The following is a 19,128-nucleotide window of genomic DNA, read 5'->3' as shown; positions in this document are numbered from 1 at the left end:
ACCTGGCCCCCTCCCTGTAACCTGGCCCTCCCACTTCCCCAGAATGACCCCCTCCTCCCAACCGGCCCCCCTCCCTGCAACCTGTCCCTCCCCCCTCCCCAGAATGACCCCCTCCTCCCAAACGGCCCCCCTCCCTGCAACCTGGCCCTCCCCCTTCCCCAGAATGGTCCCCCTCCCGCCTAACCGGCCCCCCTTCCTTCCCCAGAATGACCCCCCAACCTGGCCCTCCCCGTTCCCCAGAATGACCCACCCGGATCCTTCCCCCTGCTCCAGAACAGCCCCTCTCCCCTCACCCCCAGCCTGGCCGGGAAGGGGCAGGGCGTGTTCGGACTGGAGCCCGCCTCCCATTGAGCCCCGTCCCTGCCGCCCCCCTCCCCAGGGAAGCTACATCCGACCCCGGGCAGGGGCCGCTCCCTCCCTCCCAGGACGCAGCAGCGCTGGCGCTCGGCGCTGCACGGAGCCGGCCGGGATGCCTCCCCCCCGCTCCCCGCAGCCCGTTCCGGGCCCCGCCCGGCCCGCCGCCGTGACCGAGACCGGGCTCCTGGGGACCCCAGTGAAAATCCAGCCCCACGGCTGCGATAGCGGGGCGCTGCTGGGCAGGCTCGGGGTGCTCGTCCAAGCCCTGCTGGCCACGGTGGCCTTCAGCACCCTGATGTGTGAGTACCCGCCCCCCGCTTCCCCCAAACCTCTCCCCGGGGCTACACCTGTTCCGCGTGGGGTGGGGAGAAGCCGCCAACGCCTGGATCAATTAGTCGCCCGGGCTTTGCTCACAGCTGGGCTGGGCGCCGTTCGCGTGTTCTGTTCGGTACCATTTCTGCAGCTACCGGGAGGTCTGTTTTTACAACTTTTTGGTTTTTATCCATTTAATATTTTTTTTTAACACTTTGCAGGCCCTGGTGGGAGCGCGTCAGACACGTAAAAGGCCCAGGCAGGGTACGGGAACAATTTGTATAGTGCAGGGGTTCTCAGACATTTGTACTGGTGACCCCTTTCGTAGAATCATAGAGTATCAGGGTTAGAAGGGACCTCAGGAGATCATCTAGTCCAACCCCCTGCTCAAAGCAGGACTAATCCCCAATTTTTGCCCCAGATCCCTAAATGGCCCCCTCAAGGATTGAGCTCACAACCCTGGGTTTAGCAGGCCAATGCTCAAACCACTGAGCTATCCCTCCCCCAGAAAGCCTCTGTGTGCGACCCCACTTTTAAATTAAAAACCTGTTCTTTACATATTTAACACCATTATAAATACTGGAGGCAAAGTGGAGTTTGGGGTGAAGGCTGACAGCTCGTGACCCCCTATGTAATCCCCTCATGATCCCCAGTTTGAGAACTCCTGGTATAGAGGGGCTGCTGAGAGCCATTGAAGCAAACTGTAAACCCAATATAGAATGGAAACCGTGCCCCTAGTTCCAGCACCTACGGACACAGGAGTCCCTAGGAAGCCAGCGTATAAACACAGATCTCTTTGCGTTAAAGACAAAAAAACCCCTCCCTTCCTGTTTAACATTAAAGGGTTGTAAAGCTGAAAGTCTAAGCTTGGCAGCAGATTCCAAAAGTTAAAACTTTAACCTTAAAAGACAAGGTGTCAGCGACCCAGGTCAAAATATACAATTGGAATATCTTTAAATCAAACTCTAGTAAGTTCTCTAGCAGCATTTTTCTTGCTTTGCCTCTCTGTGAATTTTGATGATCAGCGGGGGAAATATTTTTGTCGGTTTGTGTGTGTTCAGTGAAATCAACATTTACTGGGAAAAAGAATCAAATCCTTCCAAGCCTGCTTTCAATCAAGTGTCTTAAAACTTTAGCAAAGGTCAGGTATTATTAGGGTTTTTTTTGTGTGATCTGTCCCCCCACTCTCTCACCATGTCTTTGATGTAGGAAAGGTGGGTTGTGTCTAACTCCTGTGTTCTCATGTCTTGTGTTTACATTTAAAAACTACTTTAAATGTCTGGTCTGATTTTTTATTTTTGGGGAAGGCTGTTCCCTGTTGCTAGGCTGTGAGACGCCAGGTGTACCTTGCAGAGAACGGGCATGCTTTTGAAAGGGAGGCTGTAAACTTTGTGTTCGTGCATATTTAGGTTTTCTTCCATGGGTTGTGGCTTGCGAATATCTCAGATCACCAACGCAGTGGGAGCAAAGGTAAAACTCTAATCTGTTTATACTGCCTCTTGCATTTCTGATTGGACAATGAGAATTACTTTCTCATCAGAGTATGTTTTAGTCCAAGAGCCTCTATTGGGCTATAATGCTGCAATTTTTGGGTTGCCAACATGGAAAGAGAAAAGGTGTCCTTAAAAGATGTTTCTGTTTGACCTTTTGCAAAGAGGCATTTCTATTGTTTCTATATATTGTAAAAGGTGTCTGATGGGAGCAGGGATTAATAAAATGTAATTTAAGTTCAAATCCTGATACACACTCCAAAGATCAGTAATTGATTATATTATACAGTGTGATCTCTGGTGTGCTGAAAACATATTTTAAATAAAGGAAATGATTAGATGCATTAGATTACACCCCTATTATTCCTAATGGCTGTTAAAGTAGACAAGATCCTGTTGGCACACCAGGAGTGTTCAAAGGAGTGGACAATCTATAGTAGATCTTGGAGTGTCAGGGTGGTGATGATGGGGTAGGTTTAAGCTACTTCTGTCTTTTAACGGTCTTGGGTTGGGGTTAGCACTGCTGTTGGGAATGTGATAAGCTGTGTGCCTTCCAAATAAAAATAACTTTAAAACATGTTAATGGCAAGTGCAAAAAGACTGTGAAAGGCTGGGTTTTGGCTGTCTTCATCAGGATGTAGAGACCAGAGACCTTTATGTGTGGCTTTACAGTGTGTAACCACTTACTACTGACATGGTAGTGTCTTGCACCCGCTTTGCACAGGGGTAAATCATTACACATAGTGCATGATAATGGAGCGTAGCCCCAGTAGAATTAATATTTGTCTGTAATGGGAGCTGTCTCCAGAAGTCAGACATTGCGGCCAGAGTATAAACACAGATCTCTTTGAGTTAAAGACCAAAAAACCCTCCCTCCCTGCTTAACATTAAAGGGTTCTGTGTGGCACAAGCGGATTATAACTGAAAGTCTACACTGTGGCTAACCCTGCACAATAGGTTTAACTTGTGAGCCTGAACATGGGATTTCCTGTCTTGCTTGCACCATTTTTTCCTCAGCATAATTTAAAAAAAAACCAAAAAAAAAAAAACAAACTCTAAACACAAACTCATAATATATACATTGCTGAGGAGGCTAGAATAGATTCTGGGTAAATACATATTAAGGGACCTGACACTTGTTCTCAAGATTATTGCCACAGATCCTAATTTGATTGTAATTAAATACAAAGTAATCGAAGTGGGTTATTTCCCGGGTCTGCGTTCTCGGTTACTCTTCGAAGCCATAGCCAAGTTCAGTGCTTTGTCGTGATGAGGGAAAGGTCATTCGTTGTTGGTTTATACTAGTGAGAAGATAAAACTAACATAACAGAATGGACTGGCAGCAAATACAATGTTGCTTAATTGGAACTGTATGTTTTCCACATATTGCTCTAATACCAAAGATGACTTAAGCTACAAAGTCACTGGAGATTTAAAACCCCAGAACAGAGTTTACCAAATAGTCAATTCAAATGAAGAGAGGTGGAAATTATTGCTAACAATGGAGGAACAAGAGCCTGGTATTAGTGGAGGATGGGGAGAGAATTCACTGGATAGTTTTAATTTGAGGCTCCTGACTAATGCAACTGATAGCTTACTGTTAAGGTGCTAATGAGTAAGAGTGAGGCCAGGGGGATGGTCTGGATAAGGCCACCGGAGCAGGAGTCAGGCTGCCTAGGCCAATAACTTGCTGATCTTGAGTAAGTCACTGCACCTTTCTGAGGTTCTGATTCCCCTCTGTCTTACCTATTTATACTGTAATCTCTTTGTAATTGGGACCATTTGTCACAATGTTATACAGTGCCTAGCACAACGAAGCGCTGAATTTGGCTATGGTTTCTAAGAGTAACCGAGAATGCAGACCAGGGAAATAACCCACTACCTTCCCTGATCAACGGTGGGACGCACCCCACCCATGTATTTATTCTCTACACCAATACTGACTTGGACTCTTAATACATTCCATGGGTGGCATACCTGAGCCCACTTATCCACTGACGCTTTAAAAACTCCCACACCCCAATCTGGATCTATGCTGGTTATGTGATATGTATGTACCTCATGAACCTTGCAACTGATACTTGCAATCCCCCATAACCCAAGCCTGATCCCAGATGTACAGTACCTTTCCTCTTAACTTGTGTAAATTTGATTTTAAACATTAACTTTAATAAAAAACTTAAATCTGGTCTTATCAGTTTAATATCTGACGTGTCCTTTATTTGAGGACTGTATATTAAATTGATTTTTGGAACAGGGGGATGGAATAGACGCTTGCTCTGTCCACCCCATACATCAATCTGGTATTGCAGGGGGAAAAAAAAAACAACACAGGTGGAATAGGGAGAGGAGCAGGAAAAACTTGTATCTGAAACTTCTCTAAAATCTCAGAAGCAAACTTCTCCCATCAAATGTATCCAGACTTGCCAACTCTAGTTGGAGAGAGGCTTTCTGAGCGCATCTGACTCTGGGAAGCCATTGAATAAAAGATTTGTTTACATAACTATACAGACTAGTTTGTGGGGGAGGAGACGGAAGTAAAGGTATGTATCTGGAAGTGGGTAGTGTAGGTTTTAGAGGTAAGCTGGGATCAGTGCGGTAAATAGGAGGAGACTAATTTGCAATCTGTAGTCCTTGTCCTCCAAATATCTCAAAATACATCTTAGCCTATGGCTAGAGCAGGGAGTCTTCTGGGTTCTTTTCATGACTTTGCCACAGACTTCCTTGGATAAGTTGTTTAACCTTTCAGTGCCTCTGTTTCCTTATCTGTAAGATAGCTGGGTGAATACTTCCTTGGGGTAATATGAGGCTCCATGAATGGTTATAAAGCTCTACTTCTTTAGACAAGTGAAACATTATTAACCAAACTTACTATGTCCTCATGAGGTAGGTATGCATTGCCAACAGTGATTTAGGGTGGGTAAACTGAGGCACAGGACAGTTACGTGGCTTGCCCAAAGTTGCACAACCAGCCAGGAATAGAACTAGGCATCTGTCGTTGCTGGAACAGGAGTAGAGATGACGAAGTAAGACCTGAAAAGATCTGGAGAAGCATCCAAACTTTGAGGCTTATTTGTATCTCTGGACCTTTTGGAGAGAATAATTTCAAAACCAGGACGCAGCGGTTGCAATCTTAAGGGGAAGTTTTTCAGAATAAACATTTTAATAAAACCTCTGAAATTCCTTTCCTGGATTACTAAAATAATTGAATTATTCAAGCTGGAAAATCTGTCTCTTTACTGTCTGTATTTTGCTGAGTTTGGTCAATGAAAATAGACTAACACAGTTCACTGGATTAATCTGTTTTTGCCCAATTTAACTGATGCTAACACATGGTGCAGTATCTGGCTTCCAAACTGTGCAGGGAGATGGCTTAAATCTGTTACAGTTAGAGCTTTAACTGAAACAGTTTAGTGGTTATGTTTTATAAAAGCTTTTCACAAATCCTGCGCTTTAGATCAACTGTTATGTCCCTCTGGCCCGCTAGCAGCAAAGAACAAATAGCGTGAAATTTCTTTGAACTTGCCAATTTGCTAATGGCAACAACATGGGAAGGATTCCCAGTGATGAGGGGTGAGTCATTTTGTGGAAATAAAGAAGCATATGGATAAACTAGAAGCAGTGAATCGAAACAGAGCATGTCTGTCCAAATGGAACACGCTACGTCTACTCTGATCAGGGAAGAGGCTGAACTGTTAGCTTCAAGGATTGTTTGCAACAATCTGTAATTGCAACAGGGCATTTGGCTGCATTGTCAGGAGGGTAAAATACAAGGAAAGAACGAGGATGGTGTATTGGGCGCGAGTGGGTCAGAATACTTTCTGCTCCTCTTTCATAGCAAGGTTACTTAGCTTGCTGGAGATGCAGAATAGAGGCAATATATTGGGAAAATTTGTTCTGAAAACAGCATCAAGCAGCAGTGTTTATAGTCCTAGAGCAGTGGTCTTCAAAGTGCCTTTGAGAAGAAGTTTTCATAACAAAGGTGGCTTTGGATAAAGTGGAGCAAGACAAACAAGAGGACTCCAGAGGAGAGGAGAAATATTGTCTGAAATGAAGTGTAAATTGTTAATTGTAAACTCGTTTGGTTCTGTTCAGGTTCATACCACATCCTTCACCCTGCTGGTATCTAAAGTTACAGAACAAGCTGAAATATACACCACCATCTCTAGGAGACAGCTTCTGCTACGGCATGCCAAAGAAACATGGCCTCTATGGAAACAATCGGCTGTTGGTCCTGGTTGTTAGGATAAGCAGGATCCATCTCTTACAGGACCAGAAGAGAGCACTCCAGGTTGGGCTGAGTTAGGAAATTAATTTCCCAGGCCAAGACCGCCCACCATCCCAGAAGGGACTGGCAATATGTCCCACAATGCCCTGAGAAAGCTAGCCTAGAGCAGCACAGTGAGTTGTGGTGCTAAGAAGCATAGATTATGCACCCAGAAACCTGTGTGTCAGGACTGGACACGTTCCAGTGCAACCCCAGCTAAATTGGGAAATATCCTTGCAGTAACTGCAGGATTTGAAAAAAAGGATGTTTCCAAAGTGTGCGGGTGCTATTGATGGCATATATATACTCGCCTAATACCTGCCATTCAGAGGAGAGAGTAGATTTACAGGAAAGGCTATTACTGGGTGATTACTCAGACCCGTGTGAACCGATGTGGCAGATTTATGAACATCTACGTGGGATGCACTGGCAGACTGGCAACTGCTTGGGAAACAGAAAGGGCCAAGGGGTGGCGTGGGGAACGGTACAATCACAGATTTGCGTATGTCCTGTTCTCGTACTCTGCCTTCCTGTCTGGAGTGCTGTGCAATGAGTCCTGCACTTCTGGCTGGCTAAAATGCATGGTGAGGGGGGTGGAGTGCAGTGGGTAAGGGTCGTAGTTTGCAGGACTGGGTGGTGAAGGTACAGGTGTTGGAGGCAGCTGGTGGCAATAAGAACTCGGATGTTGGGAAAAACGGGTTGGAGGTGACATGGGGGCACAAGGGAAAGAGTTTTGGGACAAGGGCTGCAATGGGGGGCGGGCGTGGAAGTCCTCCGCCTGCATGGCTACGAGCGTCAGTATTGAGTCCGCTTGGCGCTCCATGATGCTTAGCAGCCGCTCCGTGCTTTGGTGCCAGCGATCCGCATTCTGCTGGCGGACCCTCCTTTCGCTCTCCCGCCACTCCTGCGCTTTTTGATTTTCATTAACGGACTGCTGCATCACTTCATGCAGCATGTTCTCTTTGCTTCTATGTGGCCGCTTCCTAATTCTTTGGAGTCTTTCAGCCGTTGATAACAAGGACGGCTGAGGTCTCAAGGTTGCATCTGTAAAGCCAAAATGCAACACTTAACAGAGGCAGCATTGTTCACACCAGACAGAGCAATGATTCCCCTGTACTTAAAGTAGACAAGCGCAGTCTACACAATAGCAGAAATTGCCTGTCCCAAAGCAAGTGCACATAACCCACAGGCGCCTCAAAATGGTGAATAAGCACAGGGGCAAGGAGGACTGGTTGTTTCATGGCCGTACTGTCCTCTGGTTTTCTGTGCCTGGGGGAGAGCCAACAGCTGCAAGGCTCCCTATACTGACCACTGTCCCCACATTTTCCACAGGAGTTCGTCCTGGAAGATATCTCGCTGCTGAGGGTGACCTGGAAAGCAAGGGAGGGTCTTCTACTGCAATGCAGCTTCCTCCCTGGCCCATATGGAGCTTGCTTGTGTGTAGCAATGGTCCCCCTGCCCCTCACGGCACAGTGGCACGGACATGTTAGCCTGACTGGGACAAGGAGCACTGAACTAGAGCTTAAGGTTTGATGTGAGAGGCTTTGAATTAGTGCACTTGCATCTTTCGCTCTTCAAATCCTTCTTGTGTGTCTTGGGTGGGCTTTTTACGTCTGTTGTTCTGTCAAACATCACAAACCAAGTGCAACCAACTGATCAACTTACTACAAGAGGAATGGTTGTTCAACTTGACAGTTTCCATTCTGTTGTTGGAGCTGTTACAACAAAGGGACTTTTCTAAAGGTTTGAGATAGAAACTTTCCCTTCCTCTTGTCAAGTACATTTGAAAGGAGATCTTTTATTCGTAAAATACTGGAATTTACGGAGCATACCGTACATGTTCCATGCACAAAAGTCAGGGTAGGATCTGGCTAAATAGGTCTAATTTTAAAAAACTGATAACTTTGTATCAAGCTTTTCAATTTTGATCTTTAATTTTGTGATTACATCTTTTGAAGGCTGGCTTAAATTATTGTAAACTAGATGCAAAACAGGCTGGTTCCTAAATTATAGCATGCAGATTCTGGCTTCTGAGGAGCATAAATATGATGATTATAGAGATCTAACTTGAACCAAAACTACATAAATCTCCTAGTTTCTTTAACGCAAGTATTGCAAAGCCTCAAAGAATTAGGAATGACAGTGTTGCTTTCTTCTAACTGAACAAGGAGCGTAATTAGGAACTTAATTAGACCAATCAAAACAAGATTATTATCCTTAAAGCTGCTCTTGCTCCCTCGTGAACTACAAAGCATCTGCTTAACCCCTTTTCCCAAACCCCTCCTGCCGGGCTTCCTGCATCAGCTTGTGAGGAAACATTGCACATCACAACTTATCCCTGTATTTTTTCCTGATAGGCAGGTTTAACCAGAACTTAAAATTTAAACGAATTACAGCCCCAGGTCAGTTAGTGACTCCTTCACTCATCCACTTCTGTTCATCTTCTGCATTTGAGGAGGATTGTGTCCAGTTGACTGACTCCAATTGATCAAATCCTTAAGATGTAAGCACCTGTTCACTTAAAACCATTTCTTAAACCTCAGTGGCTGGACTGCAGAATGAAACATTTTGAGGGGTTGGAGGTAGACAGTCCATGAAAGGATATCTTTTATGCAGTGGTCCAAAGAATGACTGATGGAGAAACACTGAATAACAAGTGCTCCCTTTGCACAGCTGTCACATGGGACATCTGGAGGTGCTGTCTGGCTTTACAGGTTATCGAACTGAATGGGGCAGAAGGGTGGTCTAGCAGTTGTCACTCAGGGCAGCGTAGCTGGGAGGTGTAATTCGCAGCTTGCTGAGACATACACACTTTAGCGCCACTTCAGCTAGCGTGTCATAAATAGCAGTGTGGCCGCAGTGGGTTGTGCTAGCTGCCCAAGTCCGGCCCCATCTGATATCTTAGGTACATAGTTGGGCGGCTCGCCTCCAGCTCATGCCGCCACAGCCAGATTGTTCTTTTGAGTGAGCTAGCTGCAGCAGAGCTAATGCGTATACATCTACCCAGCTTGGAATTGCACATCCCAGCTGAAGTGTAAACATAGCGCCCGGGTTGCCAAATCCTGCAACATGAAACTTAGGACAGTTGAGGTCCTAAAGCCCCACCTCCTGGAGTCTCTTGCTTATAGGAAACTCTCAGCTTTTGTTTAAAAGAAAGATTCTAACCTTCATGGTTACAGAGGAAGGATTGAAAATGTGACCAGAGGTTACCCAAAAGGCAAATAAAACCCCAAATCTTTTAAATGTCATGATTTTTTTTGGTGCAGGACTTGTGGTTTTCGTCCTTCTGGTGTTGGTAATACTGAGTCGCTGGACTAGGACTTGGTCTTGGGTTTAGTTCTGGGATCTGCTAGACTTTCTTTGTGATGGAACAACTCACTGAACCTACCTGTGCCTCAGGTCCCTGTCTGTAAACTGCAGATAATGCTTTCCTGCCTCACAGGGGTCTTGTGGCGATAAAGCCCAATCATGATGTGGGGAAGGGGCTGATAAATACCGAAATGGGTCTAGATAGTGGTAGAGCTCATAGCCCTGGTCTCTTCTCTGAGGCATGGCTTTAAACTGAGACCAGGTCAAAAATTCCATATCTGGGGAAAAAAGCTAATCTGGGAGTTACAGCTTGGTCTGATCATGCCCCTGCATATATCAGACTAAAAGACTGAGGCTCTGTGCAAAAACAAAGGGCCTGGTGGTTTAATAGACCTTTATTATATGAATCCCTCAGAATTCAAGAGCTGGAAGAATATTTTCAGAAATTTAGAGAAGAAAATAAGGATTGGCTCAATAGAAGTATTCTCTGGGATCCTGGAAAGGTGGTAATGTTGGGGTGGAGGAGTGGGGAAATCCTTATCATACCTCATAAGATATCATACCTCAAAAAGATGAGCACTCTTGAAGAAGAGAGTTTGGTTAAAGAACTGTTTTGGAAGGTAGACCTAAATCTACAAGAGGCCGTTGAAGTTGTAATTAAGACTTAAAAATCCAGTAACGCTCCAGATCCTAACAGGTTTGCTGGGGAGTATTACAGAGCTCTAAAGCAAGAGTTGTTCCTTGTGACTGAATTGTTTAATGGCATATTGTAGGGGAGCAAGGGTCCAGAGTCATGGAAAAGGCAAAAATTGTGGTCATTGCCAAAGAAGGAAAGGGTCTTAAGTGCACCATATAGACCTATTTCTTTAATGCACATGCTAAAATTTATGCAGAGGTGCTAGCAAACGGCTTGAGTGTCGTTTTTCCCAACTATGTTCACCCTGACCAATCTGTGTTCGTTGCTGGCAAGCATGTATTTGATAATATGAAAAGAGCTCTGAATTTGACCTATAATGTTAATTCTAGCAATTCTTTCTGTGCACTGCTTTCTTGGATACTGAGGAAACCTTCAACGGTCTGGAGTGGGAGCACCTTAGACAGATTTTGGTGAGGTTTGGTTTTGGAAATCCCTTTTATGGGGCAGGTTGGTCCTACATACTCACCCTTGTTGGTCTGCTTTGCCTAATAGTGATCAGTCCTTTTAATTTGTTTAGAGATATAAGACAGGGTTATCTGTCATGCCTCCACCCTCCTGTTTCCCCTGGGAATACATTTGCAATAAATGTGAGAAACAGCCCCTTGGTAAAGAACATCAAAATGCCTTCTGGAGTAGAACACAAAATAGCTTTGTGTGCTGATGATGTCGTATTATATTTGCAGAATCCAGACGCCTTGTTCAAAGTTACAGAACAAATGACTTTGTAATTTGGGCAGGTATCGGACTTCAAAATAAACTACAATAAAGCTGAAATGTTATCAATTAACATTCCTGAAGGAGTCAAAGCAAACTGCTGTCCACTATGTAAATTTAAGTGGGTAAAGGAATCTTTAAAATATTTAGAAATAAATATTGTGGAGAAAGATAAAAATCTTAAGGCAAATTGCCCTCCAGTGTTAAATAACATAGTAAAAGAGTTGGAAGAATGGAATACAGACGCTCCCCGACTTACGCAATCGTTCCATTCCGGAATGCCTTGCATAACTCAAATTTTGCGCAAGTCGGAAACATATACCTGACTGTTATGCAAAAAAACCAAAAACAACAACAAAACCCTCTTATTTGTAGCTTATGGAACTTTTTCCGTAAGTGCAGATTTGCGTAAATCGGGTCTTGCGTAACCCAGGGAGCGTCTGAATGAAATTTCTTGGCTAGGTAAGGTATCCTCAGTAAAGACACACCTCCCACAGTTGTTGTTTTTGTTTCAATACATCCCTGTTGGTATCCCTGACATGACATTAAAAACATGACAGGATAAGCTATTAAAACTCATATGGAAACACAAAAGACACAGGTTGAGTTCTAAAGTTCTTTTTAAGTCTACAAAGTGGGGTGGACTCGCTTTCCCTAATTTGGCCTCTTATTATCACGTATCACCATTAAAAGATGTGGTCCGTTGAGTTAACAGTAGACCATCCAAACACTGGGTAAAACTCCAACAAGACTGGAGCCCAGATATAGCTATTCATAGTGATTGTTGGGTTAAAAAATAAATTAGGTTACCAAAGATAAAATTAAATTACCCATTTATCCAGATCACCTTAATAGCTTTGGATAAGTTTTTTGAGATTCCCGTTGTCAAGGCCATCACCCTAAACTATTTTCATTAATAATCAGGAATGTATTCCTAGGAAAAGTGAGTAAGAGCTGAGATAACTCAGTTGGGACAGCTGTTTCCAGGTGTCTGTTTTGAAATCATACTAAGAAATATGTAATAAGGTAAATAATGATCCCATATTTTCAGAGTTTACAACTCAAACATTCTATTGTGAAATCTGGATACAAGACAGCTCTATCTAGACCTTTAACCGCATTTGAGGACTTGACCCAAGCGCAAGCTAGAATGAAAGGTTTAATTTCTAAGATATGTACAGTTTGATTGAAAAAGATTTTAAGGAAACAACCCAGATTAAAAGTTGTGAGAGGGATTTGCACAAAGAAATTGATCTGGATGAGTGGGTCTCTATATGGGAAATGGGACATACATCTTCAATTTGTGTAGCTCATAAAGGTGTTTTCATAAATTACTATATAAATGGCATTTGACTCACTCATACTTCTGTTGCTAGGGAGGCTCCCTTTTGGAGGGGTTTCAGGAAAAGGAAAACATAGTTGCACATATGGTGGTTGTGTCCAGGAATTAAGCAGTTTGGGGAGGAAATTGTTAAAGAAATTCATCATCTGACAAAGTGCTGGCTTCCTAGCAGGTCAAGGAATCTCTTACTTAATGCAAAGGATCTACATTTTAAATAGAACAACACATTATTATTTTTTTTGTTAGCAGCTAGACCAGGGGTGGACAAACGTTTTGGTCTGAGGGCCACATCTGGGTGAGGAAATTGTATGCAGGGCCATGAAGGGCCATGAATGTAGAGCTGGGGCAGGGGGTTGGGATGCAGGAGGGGGTGCAGAGTGCAGGAGGGGGCTCAGGACAGGGGGTTAGGGGGCTCAGGGCAGGTGGTTGGGATTCAGGAGGGGTTCAGGGTGCAGGCTCTGGCCCGGTGCCGCTTATCTCGAGTGGCTCTGGGGTGGCAGTGGTGCACAGCAGGGCTAAGGCAGGCTCCCTGCCTGCCCTGGCTCCACGCCACTCCTGGAAGCAGCTGGCACCACGTCCCTGTGGCCCCTGGGGGGGCAGAGGGCTCCATGCACTGCTCTTGCCTGTGGGTACCATCCCCGAAGCTCCCATTGGCCGCAGTTCCCCGTACCTGGCCAATGGGAACTGTGGGAGGTGGTGCCTGCAGGCGAGGATAGTGCATGGAGCCCTCTGCCCCCCATTCTCCACGGGCCACAGGGATATGGTGCCAGCCGCTTCCAGGAGCAGCGCGGGGCCAGGGCATGCAGGGAGCCTGCCTTAGCCCCGCTGCACCACGGAGCTGGCAATCCCGCGGGCCGCATTGAAAGCCCTGATGGGCTGGATCCAGCCCGTGGGCCGTAGTTTGCCCTCCCCCGAGCTAGACTTTGTACTGCACATTATTGGGGAAAAATGTGACTCCTCCTATGGAATTTCAGTATAGTAAAATATGCACAGTGCTTGTAATGGAAAAGCTTTCAAACCAAGTACATACGCAAGAGAAAAACCAAAAAATACAGACACCACTGACTCTTGTGGGCCTACAGGTTCAGCAATCGCAGACCTGCCTCCCTTTGCAGTCCATGGAGAACTCCATTACAGTGCATTCTTAGGGCCCCCTCATGATTCCATGTAGCATCAGGGACCATATTCTTACCCTACCATTCCACCCCAGAGGAATTTAAGGACAACCACAGCTTCACATACTGCAACCGTGGCTTTTCCAGGTCAGTGTGTATAGGTAAAATGGGCATGAATGTTCTTTCCCTTAACTTAATAAATTAATGGAACAGAATTTTTCAGTGTATTTGGTTTTAAATTGCACAGGTTTTTCTTTACACTGGTTTTGTTACTGAATACAATTCTATTATTTGGAAAATTTAATTAATTGTGATTAGTTCACAACATATGCTGCAGAGTGCCTAGCAGTTCTGAAAGCACACACTTGTTACTGAACAGTGTGACGCAACTCATAGGATCATAGACAAACAGTGTAATAATAATAAATGTACAGCAAGCACTGTAAAATTAACAAGTGCATTGATAGTGCTTATATTCATAGATGTACACCAAGCACCACACAATTCCTAACAGGCCTCAAAACTGCAGGGCCACATAGAGCACGGTAAACCACAATGCATTACTGTGTCTCCTTTTTAAAGTGCTCTCTCAAAGCCTCCCTGAGCTATATAGCTTCGTGTTGAGCTCTTCGGATAGCCCTCAGGTCGGGATGTTCAAACTCAGCAGACAGCTGCTCCACCTCCACCATGGCAGCAACTTTTCTCCCTTTGCTTCACACACATTTATGCAGGAGGCAGCTACAACCCCTGAGATGTCTCCCCTTCCCCCCCCCCCGAGATCCCACTTGTGAGTAAACAACGCCAGCGCCCCTTTGATCTACCAAAAGTGCATTGAGCTGTCATTCTGCACCTGCTGAGCCAGTAGCTGAATCTTTCCTTGGTGCTGTTGGGGTGGCTGGTGTATGGCTGATGACTCAGGAAGCAAGGGTTGGCTGGGTTACCCAGGATCACTACTGGCATTTCAACATCACCAACGGTAATCTGCTTGTCAGGAAAGAATATCCCGAAGCTGAAGCTTGAGCCCCAGGCCGAAGCCAAAGCCCAAGGGCTTAAGCCCTGGGTGATGGAGCTCAGGTTAGTCTCCCCCACCTGGGGCTGAAGCCCTTGGCTTTCACTTTGTCTCCTTGCCCGAGGTGGTGGGGCTTGGGCTTTGGCAGGGCTTGGGTGGGTTCTGGCTTCAGACCCCCTCCTGGGGTCATATAGTAATTTTTGGTGTCAGAAGGGGGTCGCGGAGCAATGAAATTTGAGAACCCCTGACCTAGAGGAAGCACATCTAGTGGTAAGAGGATAGTTTAGCTTCCCTGACCAGTTTAATTCCATGGCCCATTGGATCTCTGGCCTCTTCGTGAAAAGGTCAGCAAGGAGGTCAAGTGTAATGGTCATTCTGTGATGTGAATACTTGGAACGCAAGCTGCCAAGCTCACTTCACTTTACACAGACCATGGACAATCGGTCATATTGTAATGAATCTTTCCCAAGAATGTGGGCAGGACTTGAACTGATTAAACCAGAAAGGGGAAAGATCATATGCTATGATCCTGTGACATAGTTTCCCAGCTTCAGGCTTTTCACTATTGGTTTTGCTCTCAATTACATTATAATAAGAAACATCAGAATGGCCTTACTGGGTCAGACTAGTGGTTCATCTAGACCATGACTGGTTGCAGATGCTTCAGGGGGGAATGAGCATATAATATAATACCTAGCTCTTGTACAGTGCTTTTCCACAATAGATCTCACAATGCCCTCCAAAAGAGTAGCACTATCTCCATTTTATAGATGGGGAAATTGAGGGGCAGAGACTTGCACAGAGTCACCCAGTAGGCCACTGGCAGAGCTGGGACTAGAACCCAGGGTCTTCTGAGTCTAGTCCAGCGTTCTAGTCACTGGGCCGCAATGCCTGCTAGAAAGAAGCTAGAGATACAGTCCTAACTTTGGCTCAGGGCTGGCCAACACTTCAAAGTTAGGTTGACCTAACTACATCGCTCAGGGCTGTGAAATATTTCATGCCCAGTGTGACGTAGTAAAGCTGACCTAAACCCCGATGGAATTCTTCCATCGACCTAGCTACCACCTGTAGGAGAGATGGATTTCGTACAGTGATGGAAGAACCCCTTCTGTCGCTATAGGAAGTGTCTACACTACAGTGGCACAGGCGCAGCGTTTCTAGCATAGACATATCCACGGTTTCTTCTCTACAGATAAATGTCCCCTTACCCTTTCTGGAACAGCACTCTGTTTTGTGTAACTGGTGTTATTCAGTTAGCCGGGTCTTAGATATATGTCCAGAACCCCTCCAGCTCAGGAGCCATTGATCTTGAGAGCCTTTCGCTCATTAGTTGCTTCAGACAGCTGTTCTCTCTCCCCTTCCATTTTCTCAGACCAAGCCATCTGGGAAGCCGTGTGTTTAGACTAATAATGCCCCCCCCAGGTTTTGGCCTGTGTATCCTGCCTGTTGACTTGCTTAATCCTGTCTGGGGCTTGGAAGGCGAATCCTGTGTCTAAAAAAAGAACATTTCAGTGTAAATTGATATAGAAACATTTAAGTGTAAGACTATAATGTACATAAAGGGGGAAATATCCTTTGTTTCCTCTGAGCTCGGTAGGGTTCATCTTATTACTCTTGGCTGTTAGAGAAAGAATGTGGTTGCTTTATTCCTGCCTTCTAATGAGAGTGATAACTTCCTAGCCCTGGCATGTGTGTGTCAGAAGGTCAGGCCTGGAATCTGGCTAGGGACTTTCTTTTTACAACCGGATCAGATTTTTAAAATCTCAGACCTTGGCTAACAGGGAGTCCTCATGTTACACAACTTATGGTCCATGAAACAGAGGCAAGAGCCAAGAATTTTAGGAAAAGAGTTGAAGAAGGCTTTTCTGGGGACAAAAATGAATGGGCTAGTTCATTCACTTCATACCCCTACTGGATGGGATCAGGACTGCTCAGTTAACTCCTAAGCCCTATATTGCTTACAGAGGGTTTGCCTTCAGCTCAAAGCCAGGAACGTGTTGGTTTTTTCATTGATTGGGGTGTGTGTGTGTGTGTGTGGTTTAATGGCAAGAACGGATTTTGATCCCAGCTGTCACTGAGGTTGCCCTTGATGGTCCCTGGAAACCTAGTGAGAACCGTGATTCCTGTTGGGGCAATGCAGCTTGCTGGTCAGAGTACTTGAATGGGAGTTGAGGGAAACCTGGGTTCTGTTGCCAGCGGACCTGTGCCACTGACCTACATGTGACCTTGGGGCAGTCCCCTCGCTTCTGAGTTTACCTATTTGGGAGAGTGAAGAATCCTTGGCCACCTTTTTATAAAGCATTGTAGTATCTACAGATGAAAAGCACAATATAAAAATCTTACTGTGTGGTTAGGAGGATGTTTGGTGTTTTATTGATATTGTTCTTATTATAATAGGCCTCTACACTTTGAAACCTACTTGCAGAGCTTAATTTACCGGAAAGACCCGAACAGACTACTTACTATCAGCCAGAACAAACAACCTACTTTTATAGACCTGAGCTCACTCTTTCTTCAGTCTACAGATCCATGCATTTTAAAGAAATGGTATTAAAGTGAAATTATGCATCACTCATAGCAGAAATGTGAATCTGGAGACCCATTTCAGCTACAGGCCATTATTAAGAAAAATCACTTTAATAATTGGAAAGATTAGAAACAGCCTGTATTCTTCCAACCCGGAAAGGTGTATTACAGTATTTTGTATGAGACAAATCATGTAGAGCCACTTCAGTGTTGAAATGAGGTATGAAGAGGATCAGTCTTTTCAAAGTCTGTTTTATCACTGGCACTTGTCCTCCTGTCTATTAAGCATCCTGTTTCCATCCCATTTTAATGTTAAGTGTTAAAGAGGGCAGTCTTCTCTTTAGATCTCTCTGAAACTTTTTTCTTAATTGGAATGGTTGATTTCAACAGGTAGAAAATGGATCTTTAAAGCCTTTCACTAATTGCACATGCTGCTTTAAATTTGATCCATTTGTTTTGTAAAACTGAGAGGGAGGAACACAACTTAATTAAAACGTGCACAAAGTGTTTCAAAACTGGCCTGACTTAAATACTACTGAAGTGGTCACCGTTCCTTTAAACATGTTTCTAGGCCTTGGTGAGGATAAACACTAACTTCTAATATTAGTTGTCTTCAAACTTGGCTTGAGTTGTGAGTCTTTAAGATCTACAAACCGAAACAAGTTTGAAGAAAATGATTCAGTGGTTCTGATAGTCCAAATGTTTCACGCTGAATGGCCCTACATCTCATATGTCCCAGCAGGCTAAGTTACTCTAGTATTTTATGACATAATGGAAAAAAAAATTCAAACTCACTAACTTTCAGGATGCAAAACTCTGATTTCTCCATTGCCCATTAGAAGCAAGTCTAAGCGGCCATCAAGCTGTACATGAGACAATGATCTTGGGTGAGCCATCAAGGATTGAACTTGAGACTTCTAGATTTAAAAATATGAGCATCTATTACTTGAGCTAAAGAACCAAAGTTCCTTTGCTCAAAGATTTATGAAACCACTACAGCCTATTTGGATTAACAATTGCTGAAATGGGACAAACACCTCTGCACTGACTACACTTGTGAGTTCATTGCTTTACTTCGTCCCCTCCTACTGTTACTTTTGCTAGTCACATGTTCAAAATTAGATTGTGACCACTTTGGGGCAGCTCCCATGTCTTTCTATTTGTCCTGTAAAGCTTCTGGAACACTTTCAAGCGCTGTGTACAACTGAATGGCTGAATAGTTCTCTGCCCATAGACCCATATAATGGAGGGACTATCCCAGATTCAGTCAGTTTGGTTAGTGGCTGAGTTGTGTACAATTTCTGCTCATGAGGTCCCAGTCAGCTGTGCATGTGTTTATATTTTCAGAACTCCAAATTGCTGGACCAGTTTTTGATTGGTCTTTCCAAACAACTGATCTCCGGGCTGACACCAAGCATGACAAATGTGGGCTCCAAAGACACTCTGTGCCCAAGTTATAAGCAAAGGAAAGAGGGGTTATGAATGAAGCTGGACTCCACCTTAACTTTCGTGCATGCTCAGACATGCTACAGAAATCCTCACACCTATGCACCTATTAGAAAGAGATTAGGAATGTGAGCTCGGTCTGGTTCTTACTTGCTTTTCTACTCAGTAAATGCACATTTAGTAAATGAAACATGCAATCTGCATTATTTGTGTTACACTAGCACCTAGAGGCACCAAATGAGATCGGGACTCATTATACGTAGGCTTGGGAGGATTAGATTTTTATCCACAAATGTTGATTTGACTGTATGCATACAAACTGAGGGGAAAATTATTTCGATCAATAATAATCAACATTTACAGATAAGTAAAGAAAAATGCATCCTGAGACTGCATTAGTCAAAATCTATGACTTAGACTTTTGAATTAGGCTTGTTACAAATACTTGAATGAATAGTAAAAACGGGTTTGATCTGTTGATTTTAAGGATATTTGTATATTTTAACATGTGATGTTGGCAATTTGTTTTAACCATTAATAAAGA

The 19,128-nt window shown here is 44.4% G+C and overlaps 1 protein-coding gene and 1 pseudogene across 3 annotated transcripts in view; both read left to right on the top strand.

Moving 5' to 3' along the window:
• Positions 1–352: 352 nt before the first annotated feature.
• The window catches only part of LOC125630538 (store-operated calcium entry regulator STIMATE-like), a 70,084-nt gene continuing 51,308 nt past the window's right edge, over positions 353–19,128 (top strand). For 2 of the 3 annotated variants that reach the window (XM_048836654.2, XM_048836653.2), the window contains exon 1: positions 353–656. In XM_048836654.2, the coding sequence (XP_048692611.2) occupies positions 470–656 (187 nt within the window). In that variant the 5' untranslated portion in view covers positions 353–469. The remainder of the gene's footprint in view (positions 657–19,128) is intronic. The other variant, XM_048836652.2, reaches the window with a different exon arrangement.
• LOC125630729 (U2 spliceosomal RNA) lies at positions 4,321–4,501 on the top strand (annotated as a pseudogene).

Source organism: Caretta caretta, chromosome 1 (assembly GCF_965140235.1).
Source record: "Caretta caretta isolate rCarCar2 chromosome 1, rCarCar1.hap1, whole genome shotgun sequence".
NCBI classification, from domain to species: domain Eukaryota; kingdom Metazoa; phylum Chordata; order Testudines; family Cheloniidae; genus Caretta; species Caretta caretta.
The sequence above is the reverse complement of the archived record's forward strand: the minus strand, read 5'-3'. Positions and strand labels throughout refer to the sequence as shown.